A 22603-nucleotide genomic window follows, 5' to 3' on the forward strand; every position below is an offset into this window, starting at 1 on the left:
GCCGAAAATAAAAAGAAAACATGTGCTGCCTAAACACGGTGGGCATGTATTTGCATTAAATATGGCAAAAAATGTAAGCATTGAATATAATTTTAATATATTTATATAGGTGCTTTCTGGCAGGCAGGTGCCAGCCTTACTTAGAACAGGTATAGAGACCCTTTTTACTTTGCCTGCATATGACAGGAAAATTATTTTTATTAATTCAAAAATCAGCTTTGAATTACTGTACCCAGGAGATAGAGTTCAAACTGACAAGGATCACTAAAATATAAAGCAAACATCGGCAATGCCAATGTCGCATGCAGCCACTGAGAATATTGGACCAGTCATTTATTCATCATACATGCTCCTCACTCATCCATGCCCTGATACATGGATGCATTCACCCACACACTCACTCATTTTTGCATATTCCCTCCTCCATCCCCCTTTACTCATCCCAAGCCTAAATCCTATTACCATATACTCCCAATTAACACTTCAGGATTCTTTCCTCCTCCACCCCTCCATTACTGCAGTCAATCTAACTAACAAACTCTCACATCCGCGGCTCAAATTAACTCCTAATAATACTAAAAATGTACTCCTATTTCCCGATACTAATCCATCACTAATTCTTGTTAAGTTCCAGAGTAGCGTGCTACTCGCCGAAAAGCGCTTCGACGCCTCGTCAGGGGTAGTAAGCGCTATATAAATACTATTACAATACAATACAATACACACACTTATCCATCCACAATAAAAAAGAAAGGGAAACTCAACAAGAAAATGCAAGAAAAATTTAAAGAAAAAAGTAGAGAGAAGCTCAGTTGGACTGTCTGGAGCTGCAGGCTACTCCAAAGGAACAAAAGGAATAGAGGCAGGGAAGGAAAGAAATGAAAGGGGGAACTATAAAAGGAAAAATTACTTTATGGTCCGCCAGCCCATTCACTGAAGCACACTCATTTTAGGCGGATGTGCACATGTGATTATACAAAATGGCATCACTCACAGGACGGTAGAGCAAACGGCAGAAGTAGGCTAACACATTGCCCCATGCAGTATGACAGAAAAAAGGAAGACTGATCGAAATACCCTATGTCATGGGTACTCGCAAACATTTTCCCAGGGGCCAAGAAGTTTGGTCTGTGATGCGCCTGGGGGCTGCATTGATGCCAGGGCAGTGGCGGTCACGTGGGGTGGCTGGGGGGGATTGATAGCAAGGTAGGTGTAGGAGAAGCAAATGATGTACATGTAGTGGCTGAAATAAACAATGGGAAACCAGAAAACCTGGAATGAATCCCGGCTTACCCACTTTTCCAAATTGTGTGATCCTAGGCAATTGTTTAGTCTCACTTTCCATCCTTTTTTTGCATTATCACATTTAAGATGACCTCGAAATAGATGATTTATGGTGTGCGCTGCACTAAACCTGCTTCTATGTTTGATTTAATAAACTATAATGTTGTTAATGTATGATAGGAACCCAGGCCACCCATAAAGTGCACATACCAAGTGACTTGCCTCTTTAACTTACTATTAGTGGTGGTCTCAGGGTAAGGGAAATAATTAATGTTTCAAAATTTATGTTTCCAAATGTATGTTTGAAAACTATCACTTTTAAAGGAATACATCTCAATGCACTGATAAAATATTTTTTTACTTAGGCAAAAAGGTTCTGCATGTTAACTAAATCCCTAGTTACTTCCTTTTTTTTAACACCAATTAAGTTTGAAATAAATGATTGTGTGTGTATTTAATACTTTCATTGTTAGTGCGGAGTTGAGCAAACAGCTGCCCAGTGCTCCTGTTGCCCAAGGGGCCGCATGTAAAGGTCAGAGGGGCCGCATGAGGCCCACGGGCCGTACTTTGAGTATCCATGCCCTATGTATATGTTTGTTGGTAGAGATTTTTTTATTTTTTTATTGCAAGGGCTAGCAGACTATGGCCCTCATTCTGACCCTGGCGGTCTTTGACCGCCAGGGCGGAGGACCGCGGGAGCACCGCCGACAAGCCGGCGGTGCTCCAATGGGGATTCCGACCGCGGCGGTAAAGCCGCGGTCGGACCGGCACCACTGGCGGGGTCCCGCCAGTGTACCGCGGCCCCATTGAATCCTCCGCGGCGGCGCAGCTTGCTGCACCGCCGCGGGGATTCTGACCCCCCCTACCGCCATCCAGATCCCGGCGGTCGGACCGCCGAGATCCGGATGGCGGTAGGGGGGGTCGCGGGGCCCCTGGGGGCCCCTGCAGTGCCCATGCCACTGGCATGGGCATTGCAGGGGCCCCCGTAAGAGGGCCCCTACATGTATTTCACTGTCTGCTGCGCAGACAGTGAAATACGCGACGGGTGCAACTGCACCCGTCGCACAGCTTCCACTCCGCCGGCTCGATTCCGAGCCGGCTTCATCGTGGAAGCCTCTTTCCCGCTGGGCTGGCTGGCGGTCTGAAGGAGACCGCCCGCCAGCCCAGCGGGAATGTCAGAATTACCGCCGCGGTCTTTCGACCGCGGAACGGTAACCTGACGGCGGGACTTTGGCGGGCGGCCTCCGCCGCCCGCCAAGGTCAGAATGAGGGCCTATATGTGCCAGGCCCTCCTGAGAGGGTCGACCAAGATTGCCACAGGGCAAATCTTCAATCCCAAGGTTGATCAAAAGAGGCAACACCAAAATCAGTGTCTATAGTAATCTCTGAGATTTCATGTAACAAAGTACATTTCTACAAGACTTAAAGTAGAGTAATAACAATCCACCCTTAAAGGCATATTGCCTTTAATATATGATTCTAACAATAAATAAATTGGGCCTATTTATATTGTTATCATTTTTCATGATAAACTGATTAGACCTCAAACATCTGACATAATGTTTCCTAATTAACAAATCAGGCGTGTAGTCATTATCATTGGCTTATCGCCATAACAAACTCACACCCACTCTGTCGCACATACTTTTTTTCACAAGACAGCCATCAGGTAAACGGCCAGCAAGGTTACAATTACGTATAAAATTACAGTTTGCGAACAATATACACACGTTCTTATGAAGGTGTAACAAGGATAATCATAGGTCAAATTGTCTATCGGAAGAGTTATTTTGAGGGGTAACTAACACTAAAGCCCTTGCTTACATGGGATCTTCAAGATTCATTTCATAATAAAATACCAATCTAAAGCTTACTATAGTTTAATAACAATCCATTGCTATTGCATAATTGGCTTTAACAAATTAATGCCACAGTTAGTAAGTCGGGCATAATGTACTTGTCATAACTTTTTCCATAATCAACAGATTATACCTATGACATCTGAAATAGCTTTAAAAGAACAATTCAGGTCTATAGCCTTCATCATTGGCTTAACTCAATAACCAACCAGGGCCTCTTGTATTGCTGATAAGCTGCCAACCAATGACCATGAAGAAATAAAATTACAATTATATATACAATACAACTACAGTTGAAAAACAATACACAACCCCTCTGATAAAACAAGGGTTATCACTTTGCAAATCTTAACCTCCAGGTGCTTGTCAACTATAGTAATGTCTGTCTACAGCCTTCAGGCCATTGTAATGAAAATTCACTATTGAATGTGTATTGGCTATAGCAAATGGTTTATATGGCCAGGCCTACTGTCTTTCTCAAAATCTTTTTTTTAAATAAACGGCTTAGACCCATGGCATCTGACATACATTTTCCCAATGAACCAATTGGGCCTATAGCCGTTTTCATTAGCTTGTCACCTTCATCAACTTGGTCAAATGTATTCCCCACAAGGTAACCTTCAAGGATACAGACAAAAGGTATAAATATACACAGAATTACAGCTGGCGAAACAATATGTAACCCTTCCTAAGAGGGTTGAGTTATCAAAGTACAAATTTTCTTGCTGCAGATTGTGTCAGACGTGGAAAAGAGAGGGGTAAAACCAACACCAGAACCCTTGCCAACTGTGGTATTGTGTGAGATTCCATGTAGCGAAGTACATACCTACAAGCTTTAACACAGTGTAATGATAGTCCACCCAAAATATCCTATTGACTTTAACATATATTTTCCACAATAAAGGCATTCCGTCTGTTATTCAAAACAAATCAATAGAAGAATAATGTCTACTGTCAAATCATAGGAAACAGTAAACGTCTTGTTGAGCAAAAAGATCTTCTCAATAAAGGGATAATACAAAATTGCACAACTAACTACTGACATTAGTTGATCCAAAAAGAACATTATCAACTAGTAATGTTTCTTTGCAGAGACTGCCCCACTGGAGAACACCAACCAAAAGATAGTCACACCATATTTCTGCTCTTTTGCATTCCATTAATTTTATTTGTCCCTTTTTTCCTTTCAATGTCTGTACTGCTCTTGTCTGTGACCCCACATTGCCACCTCCTTTCTTAATCTCCTCTGTTGCCTTGCTGCACTTCTGTATACTGTGGCCAGGCACCTACACTCATCGACTGAGACCAGCATTTTCACATGGTGTTGTACAAGTAGTGTTGTAATTTCAAGATGGCAGGCGTGCCAAGCATGTGTGTGATGCGTGACTGGAATGTGATGAGCAAAACATGTGTCACACACAGTCTCACATTGCTGTACTACAAACACTGTGTTACCTTTTGCGCTGTGCCTTGAGCACTGTGTTCTCAGACAGAGTGTACTTCAAAATCCACAGCAATTTAAAATAATCACTTGACTCTTGCCATAAATAGAGTGGCCCTTAAGGTCCCACGATGTCTCAAGTCCACACTCTTCCCATGCTCACTTGTGGACAGTGCTGAAAAGACGTAAATCGACACCGAGGTATCCATAATGCTGGTAATCACTGGAGCAGTGAGAAGATTGTCACAACAGTTAGCCTCCTTCTTGACTTCTTTCTCAAATGCTCAGGGGCACATTCCACACATAACTTGCACAACCAAGCATTCCATCCATCACTGATCGCCTTATCACAAGATTGAAACTTGGCTGTTGATAATAGCTCAGTCTAAAAGCTAAAGCAGAAAGAATACATGACCTATCACGTACTATCCTTTTCATGACTGAAGATTAGTGAAGGGATGAAGGCGCAGTAAATTGAGTAGGGAGAAAGCCTTAGGCAGATCATGTGGATAACCGGATCTGGTCATGGAGCTACTGACAATTCTCTTTCTTCCCTTGTTTGTTGCTGTTTGATATTCAAAGACCTAAATGGAGAGCAAGGGGAAAGAGAGGTTTAAATCCTGTCTCCATAATAACTGCTACATTTGACAGCAGATGTGGAGAATTGTGGGATAGCAGTACTTCTCGGGGACACAATGAGGGCAATCATTCTGTATTCTGTACTTGATAAACACAGGAGGGACGCTTTGCAATGTGCAGACTGGGAAAGTATTCATGATAGTGGTGTACGTCCACACTAGGCGTAGATTAGGTTTAAAGTCAATGAAGTTGGCTGTGGCTGTGTTGCTTGGCCTTCAGTAGCTCACAGTGATTTTCACTGTAGCTTTCACTACAGAAAAAGTTGGAAACCCCCGCATTAAGCCTGATGTCCAAGGAGCCAGGCACTACGCTTTGAACCAAATCCTTTGACTAGTGGCTCTATGACAGCGCTGCCTTGTTGCCAGTGAGAGCGTGGTCTTCGGGGGTGAATGACCATGTGTGCATATGAATGGGATATATGTGTATGGGTGACTGATGATACTGATGATGTGATGGGTACTGTGACATATGTATTTGTGGCACAGGACATACTTTTGTATGTCCTGTGCGGCACCGTTACATGTATAACACAAACATGCAACCATTTTTTTTAAATTGGAGTAATCTAAAGTGCAGAAAAATGTTCAGAAAATTGAACGTTTTTCTGCTCTTTAAATTTCTCCCATTTATAATAATGGCTGTATTTTTCAGTTATAAATATGGCGCTGTGTCAACCAGCCACTGGGAGCAAGAATATAATAATAATATAATTTATAAAGCGCATAGCTACCTCATGCGAGGTGTCCCAGTGCTGGATGCACCCTACATACCACTTTCAAACTCTCGAGCATCCTAATCCCAAAAAAACAAGTTTTAAGTTTCTTCCTAAAAAGATCTTCCAATTGCATCCGATGAACCAATAGGGGCAAGGCGTTCCACAGGTATGGCGCCAAGTAGCTGAAATAACTCCCGCCAGAGCGCACTTTCTTTACCTTGGGAACAATCGCCATTAGCTCCTATGCTGATCTTAAATTCCTTGAAGGTACATACAGTTTAACTAGAGATTGAAGGTATCTTGGTCCTTTGTTGGCAAAAGCTTTGTGACTGTAACACAATGCTTTAATAGATGACCTCTGCTTTACTGGCAGCCAATGTAATTTCCTAAGTGCAGCCTCAATTGGTGCACGCCTTGTTAAATTCCGTATTAGGCGTGCTGCAGAGTTTTGCACTCTCTGGAGTCTTTTAATCTGTCCCTGAGTGATTCCAAGATAGAAAACATTGCAGTAATCTAGGCTTGATATAATCAAGGCCTGGATAACCAATTGTTTTGCAGCAGGCACAAGATTGTACTCAGCATTGTGAGCAATACAAAACATTATCCTGCCTTTGCAGTGACTTGCCTATCAAAAGACATTTTATCATCAAGCCAAATGCCAAGGTTCTTAACTTTAGGTTTGGGGGCAGGAACTGGACCCTACCCCTGAGGCCACTAAGCAGTGGACCAAATATTTGCTTGTTTGCGCAAGATGAGAACCCCGGTCTTCCCATCGTTGAGCTTGAGGCTGTTCAGGTCCATCCACCTAGCAACCTCTTCAAGGCAGAGGCATGTAGGCCGAATTTTGTGACAGCGTCATGATAAGCTGCATGTCATCAACATATGAAAAGATGGTAAATCCATAGCACTTGAAAATCTCTGCCAGCGGTCGCATCTACACATTAAACCGAGTTGGGCTCAAGGAAGAGCCCTGCGGCACTCCTTGTTTAAATGGGATCACTTCTTACTGTTGAAGTGTTTGTGCCACTTGAAAAGTACGCCCCTGCAAAAACAAAGCGTTCCAGCTCAACGCTTTGTGGCCCACACCATAGTTCCAGAGCCTCTCTGCCAGGATGTTTGGGACACAGTATCGAACGTGGCACTAAGATCCAATAACAAGAGCGCTGCAGAATCACCGGTGTCCAAAATCTGACAGACAGCCTCTGTCGTCATCAATAAGGCCGACTCTGTACTGTAGGAGGGCTGTAAACCGGACTGAGTCTTGTGCAGCAGATTGTGGCTCTCTATGAAACTTGAAAGCTGCTTGTTAACAAATTTCTCCCTTATCTTGGAGAAGGCACTCAATAGCGAGTTTGGACGTTAATTTTCAGAAGCGCCCAGGAACCTGACCTGACAACAAGGAGCAATTCATCAGTTCACCCAAGACTGGGTGTAAGAATGCTTGCTGTGAAAATGTTTGAAATAGGAGGAAATTACACTGAAGAGTTAACTTTGTTTATATGGATATATGAATTCCATAAAACTCATCATTTAAATTATCTCCCATTCCAAAGTGGCCCACTTACAAACATAAGACATCTTGCTCCCATTGGTCTGTTGACACAGTGCCATGTTTATAACACATACATTTCTCCCACTTGAAACAATGACTGTTGTTTCCAATTAGAAATATGGCACTGTGTCTGCTGGCCACTGGGAGCTAGAGGCCTGCTGTTTGTAAATGGAACACATTGAAATGCGTAGAAAAGTTACATGAAGAGATAAGTTGACTCTTCATTTAAATCTTCTCCAATTTAAAAGCATTAATTTATTCTCAATGCTGCAATATTGAGTTGATAAGGACATTTAAGAGTTTAATATCTCAGTGCTTCAGTTCTTTACCTTTGTGCCCTAGTCTGGGTCATAAATCTGAGGTGAGCACTGCCCATTAGCAGGCTCTGCTATGTGCAGCCTGATGGTCATAATGTAAAATAAACACAGACTTCCTTTACCTTTTAAAAGGTAAAAGTGACCTTGTGCTTATTTAAAAATGAACTCAAGTCTGTGAGCTACTCTGAAGGTGTCTCCCACTTAATGGTAGTTCCTGATCGACTGGTTGGAGACACCTGTTCTATACAGATTACCATAACGTAACATTCCTTTTGCATTGTACACTTGCTACTCCCTGCGTAACTGCAAACATTTTTGCTCCCATTCTGTGAGCCACATGTAATTAAGATGATTTTCCGGTCACGTCTCTTGATGCATGTGGCTCGTAAAGTAATCAACAGGGTGAATCATTTTTCAGGTGTTGTTTTGATCCTAAGCCTTGATTAATCACATATTTTCAAGAACAGTATGATTGTCTCAGGCCCTGCTGAAATGACCACGATCAAAGGTTAATTGCAGGTCATTTACTGTCATCCATTCACGTGTAGCATATACTCTCTAAGCACAGTACATGCTTATGTGTTCTTACAGTGGCTTACCGGGGTTTGTTTTGTGATCAGCTGAATAGTAGGCTAAAGTATATCGTTTTTTTCAAGAGGATTTTGCAAAGCTAAAGTACGTAGATGTGGGGGGTACATAGATGTGGAATTAAGAATAGTAAATCTATTCTTCTATGTGCACTTACCTTTCGATATTTTGGTCTTCAGTATTTTGCCCACGATATTCTTGGGACTCGTTATTCAGTATTACAATCATGCTGAATTGGTTTACAACGATCTTCATTGACCCCATATGAGCAATTTTGTCTTCAAATGGAAATGCAATTTCTAGGGACAGGGAGGGGGTGGTAGAATGTAGGTTTTTCAGGCGGAGTGATGTAATCCACCCATACATTCATGATCATATTACATACCTAAAGCCCTGTGAGGCCAACTCTCCAGGCATCAGCTACCCCTTGCCTTGTGACAGCACATTGAAGCAGAATACTTTTCAGAATACTTGATTCGATGTACAGAGAGAAGCTCTATTAAGAGTTCTTCTTGTGTCTGGTTGGCATATGATTACTTGAACACAAAATGCAAAGGATATACCTGCTTGAATTAATTGTAACTCCTGGCTGTCACTTAGGGTGCATTCCACTCTATTGTTTTTTTTTTTTTTTTTTAATCAGTGTGCCATTCTGGAGAGGGGCCAGCCATATTTAAATCAGTGGTTTCCACCACAAAATGACAGCCCAGCCTGACCTCTGAAAGTGCTTAGAAGCAACATCTGCCATGTTTCACCTTCATTGGGACTCATCGTAGAGGTGTAGATTGAGTCCTATGACACAGTGAGCTAAGGTAATCATTTCTGGGTATACACGTCACTTGGTGTGACATTGTAAGACTAAGACATGTCTTAGGAACATATTAAATTATTCTTAGCCACTGACAGTTGTGCATTCTACGCTATTGCTGTTTTGTTCATTGTGATAAGGGTGGGGAATTCTTATTGCCTGATGCCCAGAAAATATTGTTATAGGTCAAGGGCAAAATTCTTCATGTTTATTTTGTTCCCTTGTCAAGTAGTCATGCCCCCTACAACACAAACTCTTTGACTGATATGTGGGCCAATGTATGAAATGTTTAAACTCTTGGATATGATTTATTAATGCAAAACCTTAACTGTTAGGGTGAGCACAGCTCACTTAGGAAATGCAGAGAGCTATAAGCTCAACCTACTTTAGTGACAGTGGTTCCAATATAAAAACCTTCACCCATGTCTTCAAAATGTATCTGTTTGTGGCTAGATTTTACTTTATAGTATGCCAATACATGCAAAAATGTTAGCAAGATTAGTGAATATATGCATTCATAATAAAAAGTTCCCAAAATATATTTGCAGCCTGGAGTTCCCAAAATATATTTGCAACCTGGAAAAAGTAATAAAGGTGCAGATAGTTTTGCTAAACTGTGGTGAATTTTTTAAAGAACGACTTTAAACGCCATTTCATCAGGACATCTTTTAATAATTCATTTTATGCATGCTGATACTTAAAAATAATTAGAATGATGGAGAATGAATGTAAAGCTTTATGCGGAACGTTAAAAATATAAGTAGGGGGCCCACTCTTAAAGTCACAAGTCTGTGACCTTGAATTTCTGCAGATTAGCAACTTTCAGGAATTCACCAGAGTTTATAGAAGTAGGCCTGGGAACCTTCAACAGCTGCAGATTTATAAGGGTAGCCCTAGCAAATATTGATGAATTTTATTTTTCATGAGAAAATATATGCATGAGTATATGCTGAGTAAGTGTAAGTTCACTTGTTAAAACTTTATTTTTTCTCCAAGTGAAAAATGTTTCCCCCGTGAAGAAACTCCTTTTCCTCTACCTCCACTTTTGTGTACGTAGGGTTAGGGTCCCTAGCAACCCTGGAAAACATTTTACTCCTGTCTTTGTTGGGAGTAAATGTCTGACCTTTTCTGGGTGGGAACGGGTTAAAGAAGAGTTGGGATTCCTTCAAACATTTACTTTGTGAGCACATACGTCAGTGGGTAGTCCAGGGCTGAAACTATCATGTCATGTCTGCTTCCTGCCCCTTGAATAGATTTGCTCACACAAAAACCTTCATGTTCTGTATATCTTTTAATAAATGTATATCTAAAGTTTCAGTGTGTATGCCAAACTTTCACATCAATATAGCTTTGAAAGCCTGTCCCATAATAGTTAGTTTCTGACCCTACAGAGTTTTCTTAGTTGTAAAATGTAAAAGTGCAGTCATTAATATAATGCTATGGATGTTCTCACAATTGGGGCAACCAAGGAAACTGAGAGACAGTGAGATACATATATTTGCTCAAGAAGTACACAGTGTGGTCAAGTGCAAAAGGTGTGACTATATAGTCTTGTTTGACTCAGCTGCCAACCTAGGAAGTTGACCGCAAATATAATCTGGTTTTGTTCCATGAAACATTTTGTGAAATAAGTGGAATCCTTCAAAGTACATTTATCAGAGCAATTCTCAGGACTCTTCCTCATAATTTGAAATACAAAAGGGAGCATATGCACAATTAAGAACATGGGATATCCAGAACTCTGCTATAATCAGAAGTCTGGCATAATGAAAGTGTTAGTGTTTTTAGAGCCCACTTTGATCAGAAAACAAATACCATTTGTAAAGGGAGCCTATGCGCACAGAGAACCCAAATCCCGTCATAATTTAGGACCTAGCATAATATGGGAAGTTATGATCAAACTTGTGACATAATAAGAACACTGACACAAATTTGGCACCTTGCTGTATGGCTCTAGGTGGCTTTTTCTACTGGACAAATGAATTCATGAGCATTTGTTCCCTTGCAAACCTTGTATGGTTTTGCATAGTACGTCTTCGTGAGTGTGGTGTAGCGTTTGTCTACATAGCATTGTATGTTCTGGATCCCACCTCACAGCGTAAATGATAGACTCGGGGAATATGAGTATATACTAATGATTGGTCCATTCTGTAAGGGTACAGATGAGCGACAAATTGTTGCAATGCTGTTTGAAGGGCAAAAATGTGAGCTCATGCATGTGCTTTAGCTTCGGCATTTGACATACACTTGAGATGTTTCTGCTACAATCCCTTTACTGTACATTTAATAGTCATTAACATTTTACAAGCATTTACTCCATACATTCAGAAAGAACTTACGCTTAAAAATATAAGGGCAAGCACATGAGAAGAATAAAAGCAAAAATAATATTGTGTTTGAGTAAATAAAAAACCTATACTATGTATTGAGTGAAAAGCTTGTTGCAAACATGGAAAGTGAATGAGACTGCACTTGTTCAGAGTTGAGAGAAAATACGCCGCTGAGAAATCTACAGATCTATCCTTCCACTCCAGTCTAGCGAGGTTTTGGCAGACCCTTGCTGAAATCAGAAGTGTTATTGGGTTTTTGGGTTTTAAAGAGCTATCTTTGTGTTAAGAGGCCCATTCAAGTTAGCTAATCTTTAGTTATCAAGGCCAAGTAAGTCAGATGTTTGAGATATTCTGGAAGTTCCTACCCATAAATAGAGATCTAGTTGAAGTATGAATATGTTTTAAACACTAATCTGTAATGTGAATGAATAAATGCAAAAGAACACAAAATGTATGTGCTTGTTGATTTTTTTAATTTTATTTTTTTAACCCTTTGCAGAATTTCCTGCGGAAATGCCTGAAAAGCTCATCCAAGAAAGGTTTCGAAAGCTAAGTCGCTTTCCTGAAGCCTTCAGCTCTATCCGCTACAAGGGAACACGGACCTATAACCCCCCAACGGACTTCTCAGGGCTGCGGCGGGCCGTAGAGTTTCACCTTGAGAATAACACCACGCGCTCTTCCCGGCACCCAAGTGTCATTTACAAGGCTCTAAAGGTAAACCATGTATTTAAGTACCAAAGAAGAGGCAGAATGAGAGGGGGGCAGAGTAAGGGAAAGACAGTAGCTGGAAACAGGTATCATAGAGAACAGCCTTCTTTAGCCATGCCCGAGATTAACCTGGAGCAAGCTGAACTATTGTGCGGCTAGTAGTTGTGAACTTGAAATCACAGCTTACAAAAAAGATTAAGATGACTTTCAGTGAAGCTTTGCATTGCTTGTGTTTCTTTTCGAAAACAAGTATGTTCTAACTGCAGAATAATGAGAGGGAAAGCTTATTAGGATTTTTAGAGACTTCCTGGTATTTTGATGGTTTCATCTTTTTAAGAACTCCTAGTACATTTGAACCTCCCTCCATGCATCACATTTTCTTCCTGAATCTTCACACTGCCTTACCACACTACATGCATACATTGAACTTATTGGATAGGTAATCCCAAGATACTTCTCCTGTTTAATGTTTTTGTATTTTTATATGATCATTAGTACCACACTAGTGCCACAAAGGTCTTCTGCTTCATCATGTACCACTGCCCATGTGTTACCTGCCCTCGTGAGTACATTTGATTTTCCATGCACCACACCGATTCTTGTTTGAAGTCCCTCTGAATTGAACACATGTTCAGCTTTGCTTCGGTTGAATTTCATGAAGTTCTTCATCATCTATGATTTAATGGCAGGGTGCAGGTTTCTAAGGATTGATATTTTCTGTATATAGATAGTAAGTAGACTTTAGTGTTCTAGGATGGCTGTGATTGATCGGTGTGGTTACCTGTGTATTCTGGAGCAGGAGGCAAAAGGTGATGCCTTGTGGGATTTGGGCAGGTGTTTTGCTTTCACTAATGACTGAGCTGACAAAGAAATTCTCTGGAATGCACTTCTTAGTTCAAAGAAGACATTTATTATTACTTCACCACGAGGTTCCTAAAAACTGAAGGAGATTAGGAGGTGGAAGGCACACGTTTAAAAATAGCCACATTAATGAAAGGAAAATATATCAAAATGATTCTCAACTGCAATGTACACAGCAAATATATGTGATTATATTATAGCATAATTTCAAAGCAAAGGATAAAGTAAAAAATCATCACCGTAGGGCCTGCCAAGCTCTTCATCTTTCTCATGCCAGCAAGAAGATGACCCCATTCAACTGCGAGAAAGAGATATCCACCCTCACGGGACAAGTGTCTGTGTCAGGCATTCGACCTCTAATCCTGACTGAGGTCATGGAAATTCCTTCGCTACTGAGCAGGGCCACATCTTTTATAGTTTACACAACCATGGAAAGAGCCTTCTGAAAGACCCTCCCCTTTCAGATGGAAATATTCAAACATGGTGGCTACTGTAGGTCAGAGTTGTAAGAAAAATGTTGAAAATTGGCCAACCTTTCAAGGCTCTCCTTCCAAGGCCGACCTGTTCCCTGCACTGAAGAAAACAAAAAATATGTACTTTCTTACCATGAACTGTTCGTGTTCGGGGAGGAATAAATACGAAGAAACAAGCTTATTTTACCATGTGGAAAAACACAGCTCAACTGCAATGTCTAACGCCACGATAAAGCCAATAGGCAGCTAAACGGAATACAAAATGTAATCTGCAACTGGTGAACACTGAACAACTAATATGCAAAGTGGTGCATCACAGAGTCAGTGGTCAAACACATCTATTTTTACTACAGCAGGGAATGGCCTGATTAAGTCATTGAGCTCACCAAGAAGTAAGACTGCTGTTAAGGGTTTATCTAGTGTCTAAGGGCCAGATGTAACAAAAAAGGCATTTGCGATTCGGAAATAGCAATTTTTAGGAAATCGCTATTTCTGATTCGCAAAATGCAATGTATCATATTTGCGATTCGGTAATAGCGATTTCTGAAAAATCGCAAATGCTGTTACCGAATCGCAAATTGCGACACCAGCGACATTCGCACCTATGGGCCTGTAGGCCCATATTTGCAAATATTTTGCATTTCCCAAATTGCGAATTCCTAACTGGAATTCGCAAATTTGGGAAATGCAAACCCCAGGGTGCTGGGGGCCTAAGGCCCCCTCTGCTGCACCCCAAAAAGCTGTTTAAGGACATGTGTGCGTTACATGTCAATTTTAAAAATGCATTTTTAAAGCATTTTTAAAATTTGCACATGGTTACCACCAAGTTCAACTTGGTGATAATAGTGATTCCTTAATGCCCAATTCACATTAACGAATTGCTTGTTACATCTGGTTTAGAAATCACAAATAAGGATTCCTTATTTCGCAAGTTGCGATTCCCTAAACAGGCTCGCAAATTTAAGGAATCGCTATTTTAGCGATTCCTTAAATTTGCGTTGCGAATGCCTTTCATAAATACTGAAAGGCATTTTTGCATTCGCAAACGGGCATTCGCACCGTTTGCGAATGCAAAAAGGCTTGATACATCTGGCCCTAAGTCTTGCAAATTTCTAAACTTTAATGTGACTATTTGTTGTATTGCTTTATGGTATTAAGGGAAAGATATGTATTATATTTTTTGACACCTTTTTTCGTTTGGGAGCAGTTGCAGTGACATTGTATTAGTTTGAATACATTGATGATGAACACAAGCTTTATTAGATCAATAGATCATCAAAGCGAATAAACAATAAACAATAAATAATAAAATCAGAAAGGTATAAGATTCAAATCAATAAAACCATATAAACAATACACAGTGGAACAGCTAGATCCCACTACGACAGTTAAAAGAAAGCTTAACCACTCAAAATTGAGACACATTGCTGATAGCAGAATTACGTATGCGCCATGCTGCTAGCAAATACTTGCTGACAGCATGTATTAGAACCTTAGAGTGATGAGTTTTTAAAATTCTCAGAGCAGAGGCACAGTCTCTTATTCCCATTTCCCGGCAAATGTTACAGATCCACTTAGACCTAGGGGAAGAATAAGCGGGGCAAAAAAACATAAAATGTTCAATTGTTTCCGATGTTGTGCCACATACGGGACATATATTGGTTGCTGTTTTTGTACCCCATCTACACATCAACGACTTCAACGACCCAAAACAGAATCTGGCATATAAACTTTTGCCTAAGATGTCGGGTATGATGTCTAGGTATGATTCAAATTGTGGGTACCATTTAAGATCTATGAAGAGATTTGTTAAACAACCATGGATCTGCGAGTAATATAGTCATTCCATACATAAGACCAATACACGCGCTTCAGCATTTTGGAGTGGGCTTTCTCAAGTGTGTGGGGTTTTTCCCAAAAATCTCCAAGGTCCAGGTTGCTAAACCATCTAGATACATGTTTTACCCAAGGAATAGCGGTTGAGTTAGGGCACTTTAGCAGGTCTAAAAGTGAGGTCTTGTAAACGACCAGTTCTGGAACGGTCCATAGCCTTACCCAGTATAGAAGTGGTCTTAAAGTGATTAGGTCGGCTATCCGTCTCAGGCTGAGATCTAAAAACAATGGACGCAGCGGAGTGCTAGGAGGGCTAGCACATAGAGCCCTCGCAAAGCTATTCTCTCCAATAGTTAACCTATTGCAGTCAGAAAAGCCCCAGACCTCCGCACTGTAAACAGCAGCACCCTGCGCCCTGGCAGTATAGATCTTAATTGCCGGGGAGACAGATTTTGATGTCGTACCCCGAAAAAAAACGCATGATCGATGCTGCACCGTGCTGCAAACAGCCAACACTTTTATTGACCTGTTCTGCCCAGTGCAAGTTATCAGTGAGCCTTACACCCAAGTAGTCAATGGAGCAGACCTTATCCAAAAGATCGCCTTCCACGCGGATGGAGCATTTCTTCTGCATCCCAGAACGGAGTGCCATTAACTTGGTTTTCTTGTGATTCAACTCTAAGCCGTAATCTCGTAAAAAAGAATTAAATCTATTGATAAGAATTTGTAGGCCCATAGGGGATTTGGAAATAAGGAGGGAGTCGTCTGCAAAAAGAAGAATCAGAATTTTCTGAGCGCACAGGGAAGGAGCATCATTTTGGCATGCCATTAAAACCTGTACCACCTCATTGATAAAAATAGAGAATAAAAACGGTGCTAGCACACAGCCCTGGCGGACACCCCTATTTATGGGGATTTTATCTGTTAGTTTGCCTAGGTTGCCCCATCTCACTTGCGCATATGTATCTTCGTGCAGTCTTTTCAAGAGTTGGATTATGTTGGCTGGAGTCCCTATTTTATATAGCACCTCCCATAACTTCTCCCTTGGAACCAGGTCGACGGCTGATCTCAAGTCAACAAAGGCGATATATAGAGGTTGTTTTGCAAGAGCTGTATATTTCCAATACAGCACGGCCAGCCTAAAGACCTGATCCACTGTACTGATCCTGGGTCGAAACCCTGCTTGGAGGGGAGAAAGGATCTGTTGATCTGTGGCCCAATTAGTTAATCTGCCTAGAAGCTGCTTGGCGAATTGTTTTTTAACGTTGTCTATGAGACTAATCGGCCTATAGTTTGCTGGGAGGTTTGCAGTACCCTTTTTGTAAATGGGAATAATGTCAGCACCCTTCCATGTCGGGGGGATCTGCCCTCCTTCAGTAATTTTGTTGGAGAGTGTGTTAATATACCATGTCCAAATTGCTGGCTCGGAGGTGTACAAGTCCCCCGTGATTTTATCTGGACCTGGAGCTTTCCCAGATTTTAGCGAGCAGATGGCCTCAGCAGTTTCTTCAATGGAAAAACAGATGTGGCCCTTAAAAGTCTGTGGACCCCCTTCTATGGGGACGAAGCCGGGACCCACATCCAGGGTGGTGGGAGGATTACTCCCCACTGCCCGGCTGACGGGGGTGTCAATTTTGTCGTAAAGGCTTGAGAAGTATTCGACCCATCTTTCATGCTGTGTATGATTCCTTAGGCTAGTCCTACCCTCTTTCCCTCACTTACACAACAATTCCCAGAACAACTTATTATCGTTGGATTGTGTGGCGTCCAACAACTCCTGCTAGGTTGTTTCTTCCCAGGATTTTTTAGCTCGGGTGGTGGATTCCTTATAAGCACGTCTAGCTAGTTGTATTTCCCCTGGGATCCCTTCCATAATGGCGTTTTTCAGTCCTGTCTTAGTCCTGTGGCAGGAATCATCAAGCCATGAATTGGTGGGCGAGGTGCCTCCTTGATGTCTTGCTCCGACCTTCTTATAGAAGATACTTCGCAATCTGGTGACCATATTTTCATGTATACATAGAAGTGGGATATCATTAGAATCGCAGTCATGGAATGGGGCCAAGTTGTCTATAAAAGCTAGGTAGATCTCACGGAACAAGTAGGGATTCGAGAGCACCATCGGCCACCTGACCTTCATGGATAAGTTATTCTAGGTGGGAGTGGGGACCATAGTAACTTGGTTATTCAAGGTTCTACCAAAGACATCCCCTGATATGGAAAGTAACAAGGGATAGTGATCGCTTTCACATCTAACATCCAACATCCACCTTCATATCTCTCAGCAGGGGCCACAATCTCACATCCACTAAAAAATAGTCGATTACGCTTGTAGATGTACCTTGTAAAGAAATGGCTCCCTGTTGCAGTTACCCCCCACTTTTTGCCTGATACTGATGCTGACTTGACTGAGAAGTGTGCTGGGACCCTGCTAACCAGGCCCCAGCACCAGTGTTCTTTCACCTAAAATGTACCATTGATCCCACAATTGGTACACCCTGGCATCCAGATAAGTCCCTTGTAACTGGTACCTCTGGTACCAAGGGCCCTGATGCCAGGGAAGGTCTCTAAGGGCTGCAGCATGCCTTATGCCACCCTAGAGACCCCTCACTCAGCACAGCCACACTGCTTACAAGCCTGTGTGTGCTAGTGAGAACAAAATGAGTAAGTCGACATGGCACTCCCCTCAGGGTGCCATGCCAGCCTCTCACTGCCTATGCAGTATAGATAAGACACCCCTCTAGCAGGCCTTACAGCCCTAAGGCAGGGTGCACTATACCATAGGTGAGGGTACCAGTGCATGAGCACTGTGCCCCTACAGTGTCTAAGCAAAACCTTAGACATTGTAAGTGCAGGGTAGCCATAAGAGTATATGGTCTGGGAGTCTGTTTTACACGAACTCCACAGCACCATAATGGCTACACTGAAAACTGGGAAGTTTGGTATCAAACTTCTCAGCACAATAAATGCACACTGATGCCAGTGTACATTTTATTGTAAAATACACCACAGAGGGCACCTTAGAGGTGCCCCCTGAAACTTAACCAACTATCTGTGTAGGCTGACTGGTTCCAGCAGCCTGCCACACTAGAGACATGTTGCTGGCCCCATGGGGAGAGTGCCTTTGTCACTCTGAGGCCAGTAACAAAGCCTGCACTGGGTGGAGATGCTAACACCTCCCCCAGGCAGGAGCTGTAACACCTGGCGGTGAGCCTCAAAGGCTCACCCCTTTGTCACAGCCCAGCAGGGCACTCCAGCTTAGTGGAGTTGCCCGCCCCCTCCGGCCACGGCCCCCACTTTTGGCGGCAAGGCTGGAGGGAACAAAGAAAGCAACAAGGAGGAGTCACTGGCCAGTCAGGACAGCCCCTAAGGTGTCCTGAGCTGAAGTGACTCTTACTTTTAGAAATCCTCCATCTTGCAGATGGAGGATTCCCCCAATAGGGTTAGGATTGTGACCCCCTCCCCTTGGGAGGAGGCACAAAGAGGGTGTACCCACCCTCAGGGCTAGTAGCCATTGGCTACTAACCCCCCAGACCTAAACACGCCCTTAAATTTAGTATTTAAGGGCTACCCTGAACCCTAGAAAATTAGATTCCTGCAACTACAAGAAGAAGGACTGCCTAGCTGAAAACCCCTGCAGAGGAAGACCAGAAGACGACTACTGCCTTGGCTCCAGAAACTCACCGGCCTGTCTCCTGCCTTCCAAAGATCCTGCTCCAGCGACGCCTTCCAAAGGGACCAGCGACCTCGACATCCTCTGAGGACTGCCCCTGCTTCGAAAAGACAAGAAACTCCCGAGGACAGCGGACCTGCTCCAAGAAAGGCTGCAACTTTGTTTCCAGCAGCCTTGAAAGAACCCTGCAAGCTCCCCGCAAGAAGCGTGAGACTTGCAACACTGCACCCGGCGACCCCGACCCAGCTGGTGGAGATCCAACACCTCAGGAGGGACCCCAGGACTACTCTGATACTGTGAGTACCAAAACCTGTCCCCCCTGAGGCCCCACAGCGCCGCCTGCAGAGGGAATCCCGAGGCTTCCCCTGACCGCGACTCTTTGAATCCTAAAATCCCGACGCCTGGGAGAGACCCTGCACCTGCAGCCCCCAGGACCTGAAGGACCGGACTTTCACTGGAGAAGTGACCCCCAGGAGTCCCTCTCCCTTGCCCAAGTGGAGGTTTCCCCGAGGAATCCCCCCCTTGCCTGCCTGCAGCGCTGAAGAGATCCCGAGATCTCTCATAGACTAACATTGAAAACCCGACGCTTGTTTCTACACTGCACCTGACCGGCCCTGAGCTGCTGGTGTGGGGACTTTGGGGTTGCTCTGAACCCCCAACGGTGGGCTACCTTGGACCAAGAACTGAACCCTGTAAGTGTCTTACTTACCTGGTAAAACTAACAAAAACTTACCTCCCCCAGGAACTGTGAAAATTGCACTAAGTGTCTACTTTTAAAACAACTATTTGTCAATAACTTGAAAAGTATACATGCAATTTTTATGATTTAAAGTTCCTAATGTACTTACCTGCAATACCTTTCAAACAAGATATTACATGTTAAATTTGAACCTGTGGTTCTTAAAATAAACTAAGAAAAGATATTTTTCCATACAAAACCTATTGGCTGGATTTGTCTCTGAGTGTGTGTACCTCATTTATTGCCTATGTGTATGTACAACAAATGCTTAACACTACTCCTTGGATAAGCCTACTGCTCGACCACACTACCACAAAATAGAGCATTAGTATTATCTCTTTTTACCACTATTTTACCTCTAAGGGGAACCCTTGGACTCTGTGCATGCTATTCCTTACTTTGAAATAGCACATACAGAGCCAACTTCCTACATTGGTGGATCAGCGGTGGGGTACAAGACTTTGCATTTGCTGGACTACTCAGCCAATACCTGATCACACGACAAATTCCAAAATTGTCATTAGAAATTGATTTTTGCAATTTGAAAAGTTTTCTAAATTCTTAAAGGACCTGCTAGGGCCTTGTGTTAGATCCTGTTTAGCATTTCTTTTAGAGTTTAAAAGTCTGTAAAAGTTTGAATTAGATTCTAGAACCAGTTTTAGTTTCTTAAAAAGTATTCCAACTTTTAGAAGCATAATGTCTAGCACAGATGTGACTGTGGTGGAACTCGACACCACACCTTACCTCCATCTTAAGATGAGGGAGCTAAGGTCCCTCTGTAAAATAAAGAAAATAACAATGGGCCCCAAACCTACCAAAATACAGCTCCAGGAGCTCTTGGCAGAGTTTGAAAAGGCCAACCCCTCTGAGGGTGGCAACTCAGAGGAAGAGGATAGTGACTTGGAGGAAAATTCCCCCCTACCAGTCCTATCTAGGGAGAACAGGGTCCCTCAAACCCTGACTCCAAAAATAATAGTCAGAGATGCTGGTTCCCTCACAGGAGAGACCAACACCTCTGAAATCACTGAGGATAACTCCAGTGAAGATGACCCCCTGTTAGCCAGGATGGTCAAAAGATTGGCTTTGGAAAAGCAGCTCCTAGCCATAGAAAGGGAAAGAAAAGAGATGGGCCTAGGTCCCATCGATGGTGGCAGCAACTTAAATAGGGTCAGAGATTCTCCTGACATCCTAAAAATCCCCAAAGGGATTGTAACAAAATATGAAGATGGTGATGACATCACCAAATGGTTCACAGCTTTTGAGAGGGCTTGTGTAACCAGAAAAGTAAACAGATCTCACTGGGGTGCTCTCCTTTGGGAAATGTTCACTGGAAAGTGTAGGGATAGACTCCTCACACTCTCTGGAAAAGATGCAGAATCTTATGACCTCATGAAGGGTACCCTGATTGAGGGCTTTGGATTCTCCACTGAGGAGTATAGAATTAGATTCAGGGGGGCTCAAAAATCCTCGAGCCAGACCTGGGTTGATTTTGTAGACTACTCAGTAAAAACACTAGATGGTTGGTTAACTGGAAATGAAGTGTGTGACTATGTTGGGCTTTATAATTTGTTTATGAAAGAACACATTTTAAGTAACTGCTTCAATGAAAAGTTGCATCAGTATCTGGTAGACCTAGGTCCAATTTCTCCCCAAGAATTGGGAAAGAAGGCAGACCACTGGGTCAAGACTAGGGTAACCAAAACTTCCACTGGGGGTGACCAAAAGAAAGGGGTTACAAAAACTCCCCAGGAGAAAGTGGGTGACACTAGAAACAAAGAAAAAGAGTCCTCTGTAGGCCCCCAAAAACTAGAACAGGTGGGTGGGCCCCAAGACACAACCCAAAACAAAGGTGGGTACCAGGGTAAGAACTGGGATGCCACTAAGGCATGGTGCCACAACTGTAAACAGTCTGGGCACCACACCAAGGACACTTCTTGTCCCAAAAACAAACCCCAGAACAAAATTCCAGGGGTAACCAGTGTAGCCATGTGAGATGACTCCTCAGATGAGGAGGTCTTCATAGCCTTCAACTGGAAACAGGGCCCAACAGGTGAGTTGGAGATTCCAGAGGGAAGTAGACACTTCCACCACCTCCTGGTGAATGGAATCCCAACCACTGCCCTGAGAGACACTTGTGCCAGTCACACTATTGTGCATGACAGGCTGGTGCTCTCAAACCAGTACATCCCAGGTGAGACTGCCAGGGTAAGAGTTAGCCTAGACAGGGTCACTAAGAGGCCTGTGGCTTTAGTACCCATAGAAGTGGGTGGCACTCTTAGCTGGAGAAGGGTAGTAGTCAGTACAGACCTCCCCCTTGATTGTCTCCTTGGAAATGACTACCCAGAGGTTAGTCAGAGCCCAAGAGAGGAACTGGTCCAGTGCCAGTCCTCTCCCAAGGATTCTGGAAGTCCTGCCTCTGCAGTAAATGCAAGCAGGCCCCAGAAGAAGAAGAAAAGAAAACAGAGTAGGAAGGGTGGACAACCTTTAGCCAAGGTTACAGCAAGCCAAGGAGATTCTGCTCCAGTAGGGGAGAACTCCAAAAATGGCCCTGATAAAGTCCAACCTGACCCACAAGAAGTCCTGGCTAGTCAGGCAACTGTTAAGCCTGAGTGGGTGGCTCCTCAGCTAACAGAAGAAAGAGTGGAAGAAGGGTGTTTACTACAAGATGTGGTAACCCCCCACTCTAATACAGCAGACAGGCAACCTGAACCCAAAGAAGCCTGTAACTTAGCCCCTTCCCTTTTAGGTGAAGAGCTAAAGGTGTGGTTCTGGGCACTGACAGCTGT

At 43.0% G+C, this 22603-nt stretch overlaps 1 protein-coding gene across 1 annotated transcript in view; it reads left to right on the plus strand.

Moving 5' to 3' along the window:
* ZFYVE1 (zinc finger FYVE-type containing 1) overlaps positions 1-22603 on the plus strand; it is a 129218-nt gene that overhangs the window by 24129 nt on the left and 82486 nt on the right. Inside the window, exon 4 of the mRNA XM_069208941.1 lies at positions 12033-12247. Within this exon, the coding sequence (XP_069065042.1) occupies positions 12033-12247 (215 nt within the window). The remainder of the gene's footprint in view (positions 1-12032; positions 12248-22603) is intronic.

This window comes from Pleurodeles waltl, chromosome 9 (genome assembly GCF_031143425.1).
Source record: "Pleurodeles waltl isolate 20211129_DDA chromosome 9, aPleWal1.hap1.20221129, whole genome shotgun sequence".
In the NCBI taxonomy this organism is placed as follows: domain Eukaryota; kingdom Metazoa; phylum Chordata; class Amphibia; order Caudata; family Salamandridae; genus Pleurodeles; species Pleurodeles waltl.